Consider the following 3,754-nt stretch of genomic DNA (forward strand, 5'->3'; position numbering starts at 1 on the left):
TATTATATTTGAATATTATATTTGAATATTATATTTGAATACAATTGGACAATTGGATTTCATCTATTGTGACATATTCACTACACTTTTCCACATTTCACTACACTCTTCAACACATTCTTCCACATTTATTTCCTGTTCTGAGATCTCAGATAATAAGTTGGGATTCATTTTCGTTATATTTAAAAAGTCTGGAATCTGTATAAAGTAATCTAAATATAATTTGATGTATTTCTTTAAAAATTTTTTTAAAAAAACTGCATTGCATTGAAGTGCAACGTATAAGTGTTCCACGGCATTATCTTTTGTTGTGAGTTGTATAATAAATTTTTCACATAATAATTTAAGATGTTTTATATCATATGTATGAGCTGCTTTAAGAATATCACACAATATTTTCGTAGGATTATTGTTATTAAAACGTATAGTTTCTAAAAAATATGTTTTAGTAGCATGATTTTCTAAAAAAGATAATAAAATTTGAAAAATATCGTATGATACATCATTTATTTCTATTTCGTTATTTTTTTCTATATCATCACTGCTGAGCATAGTTTTAAAGACTTCGCTATTAGTATATAATAATGATTTATTTGCGCAAATACGATTGTTACCTATTATAAATGTAACGAACGAATCGCTTTCATTATTAAGTGAGAATTCATTTATATCTTCCTCCATTAACATTTCTAATGTATTATAGCATATAAAGTTATGTAATATTTTAGGTCTTTTGAATATAAATTGTACCGTAAGCGTATTATTGTACAAAATCAAATTTTCATTTTTCTGAAGATAACTGATGTACAGAGTACACAAAGGAATTCTTGAATTAAATTGCTCATGTTTTTCAATTATTCCCATGGAATTAAATACCATACCATTATCATTTTGTTGATATACGAAAATTTTATATTCATAAATGCCAATCGCAATTTTACAATCGTTGATAATAAAGAACTTTAATTCATTATTGCACTTACTAATTTTCATGAGAATTTTAAGAGGCAGCGTTTCAATGTTACTGGATGTTAAAGAGTTAGAAAATTTACATACATCCCAAAAATTAGAAATAGTCCATGTATAGGTGATTACTTTTGTTTCACATGTTGTTCGGCAATGATAAATGACATGGTCCATCTCTCTATGTGGCCTATTTTCTTCGTATGTTTCTGTCATCGTACCTATAAGTAATCAATGCACTTAATAATACATTCTTTAAAACAACTTTTATCTTAATAACTTAAAATCTATTGTGCCCATTGTACATTTTACAATGACTAATTTAATATAAAAAATAATTAAAGCTGTGAATATAACTACAAATACAAAGCTCATTGTGTGCAATACATATGGTATATCTATTATTAAACAATATTTAATCTTTATAGAAATTGAAATTTATTAAAGATCAATACCTTAATGAAAAAAGATATTTTATTCAATTTTATTGTATATATTGCATTATGTTATGTATATTTGTAATAAAAAACAATATAAAAAATAATTATTATAAAATGATGATAAAAGATATAGTATTAAATATATAAAAATAAATTATAATTTTTATGAAGATGTTGATTATTGCATTTTCTTCTTTAAAATCTTAAAAAGAATAAGTAAATAATGTCTAATATATTACGATTTTTGCACATTAGACGTTAGAAATATATTTGGATGATTTAAATTATTTTTGTTTTTTATAAAAAAAGAGATTATTATATATAGAAGAGACGCAGGCGTAGAGATTCTTATATACAAAAATTTGTTTATATATAATAATGTATAAAAAAATGTTATATTTTGAAATTAATACGAAAATAACGAAAAATTAATAAATATAACTTATTATGTATTGCCAAATTAAAGATATTTATTCTTATTTAAAAAAAAATCTCGAACAGATATATTTTACAATTGATTATATCATATACTGATTTTCATATTGAACTTTCGTTTAATTTAAATATTTATTTAGAACAAACATAATTAGATTCTATATTTTACCTGTATAATTGTACATATTGTATTTCTTCAATGTCCAGATGTTCAACGACGTCCAGAATATATTATATTATCAAATGGTTCTTAAATATTACGTATAATATTTAAATTCCTAGTAGAATTTCTGGTAGAAGTCAATTTTGTTCGATGAAACCGTTCGATGTCCAATATACGATAGATACGTATTTAACACATAAAATAACTTCATGAAAAGAAATGAGATATTTGTATAAAAAATTTAAATTAGTTGATTTATAATAAGATTTAACATTATAATATTATAATACCTGTTAACACTTCTTTGTCTTTTAAGAACAAACGTCAGATTAAGACTGTGTCGCATCGACAATTTTGAGAGACAAATAACCGAAACGAAATTTATAAAAACCATATATTTACACATTTCTTATATTGTGTATTGTTATCGTTCGACCTTCTCAGTAAATTCAAATTCGGTAGAGGTGTGTGTGTGTGTGTGTGTGTGTGTGCGCGCGCGCGCGCGCGCGCGTGCGCGTGTGTGTGTGTGTATGTGTTATTGTAATCGCGATCACGATCATAACACAAAATATCGTTCGAGAGATACATAAACGAGTCATACGAAAAGTTTCTTCGTCCCGAAAATGATATGAGATTACGGAAGGACGTCGCTCCCTTCTATCACAAGAGCAGACAAGCTTCAATAGAATTTTTCCATCTCGCGGAACATCATCTTTCTCTCTCGCTCGCTCGCTCAGCGCTCCATCCATAATGGACCGAACACGCGATCGAAATTACTCGCGGCGCTAGCTGGCGTGTGTGCACAAAAGGCGAACAGTGGCAGTCTCCCGCGCGCTGACTCTCGTTGGAAAAATCGAAGATCAAAGCCTTCGGAAATTACATTGGCCGGACGGCGAGATCGCCGATGACGAGGACGCGTCTCCGATACGCTCGCGTTCACTCGTAAACCGCCACCGAGCGCGTATCCCCTGGCTTTTATTTCAAAGACATTTCATTGCCGTTTTACTGTCATCCCATCTCGAATTTCCACGGAGCAAGCCCTGCGTGGGCTTGATACCGGCCAGACTGATCCTCGAACGGACGCGTCTTCCCGCGAAGAGGTTTATATTATCTCGGTGATAAAAATCCGAAATAATTTAGTTTGTGAGAAAACCGTCCTGAAACTTCGAAAGATAGGAAAAAAAAACGACGAGACTGTTAATCGAGTCACGTATTAAGATCGATCGTTAAATCTTTTCTCAAGCGTCTATCGCGATGATAAGAAGAACATTAACATTAAACATTTGTGTGAAAATCAGGTTTCTCTAACTTTCCCAAGAGCATATGAAAACAGTTGCGACATCGTTAGCGCTTTTATTTAAATTTATAATAGAAATATAATTTTATATTAAATATAATTTATTCGGATGTAAAATCAGATAACGATAAGATATTTGTAATTTATAGTGTAACTTATCGGTTATATTTATAGTGTAACTTATCGGTTATATTACGCGAGAAGCATGTTCTCTCTTAAATTATAAATTTCGTATGTGCGCGGTATATATTTAAAAAAATATCTCGCATGCGGAATTAATTTGCGGAAAAGAACTTATTTTTGCGATACGTCGGCCGCGCTCCGCGGTATCGGTCCTGAAATATCACGGCGCGCGAATTCATTTATTAGTTCCCGGGTGCGGCTCGCGAAAGGAAAAATACGCGGGGCATTCATTTTTCGGAGATAGCCGATGGACCCTTCTCGGATATCAGTCGC

At 30.3% G+C, this 3,754-nt stretch overlaps 1 protein-coding gene across 2 annotated transcripts; it reads right to left on the reverse strand.

Moving 5' to 3' along the window:
• Positions 1–2,447, reverse strand: LOC105432550 (uncharacterized). 2 transcript variants are annotated; one of them, XM_089070479.1, is made up of 4 exons: positions 2,292–2,447; positions 2,008–2,206; positions 984–1,184; positions 1–198 (listed from the first exon to the last, which is right to left on the reverse strand). In XM_089070479.1, the coding sequence occupies exons 2-4, from the start codon at positions 2,021–2,023 to the stop codon at positions 149–151; spliced, it is 267 nt and encodes an 88-aa protein (XP_088926605.1). In that variant the 5' UTR covers positions 2,024–2,206; positions 2,292–2,447; the 3' UTR covers positions 1–148. The 2 variants fall into 2 exon arrangements, with proteins under 2 accessions (XP_088926605.1, XP_088926603.1); XM_089070477.1 differs by having other exon boundaries at positions 1–1,184.
• Between the last annotated feature and the right edge of the window lie 1,307 nt (positions 2,448–3,754).

Source organism: Pogonomyrmex barbatus, unplaced genomic scaffold, assembly GCF_055798465.1.
Source record: "Pogonomyrmex barbatus isolate J1 unplaced genomic scaffold, ASM5579846v1 scaffold10, whole genome shotgun sequence".
In the NCBI taxonomy this organism is placed as follows: Eukaryota; Metazoa; Arthropoda; class Insecta; order Hymenoptera; family Formicidae; genus Pogonomyrmex; species Pogonomyrmex barbatus.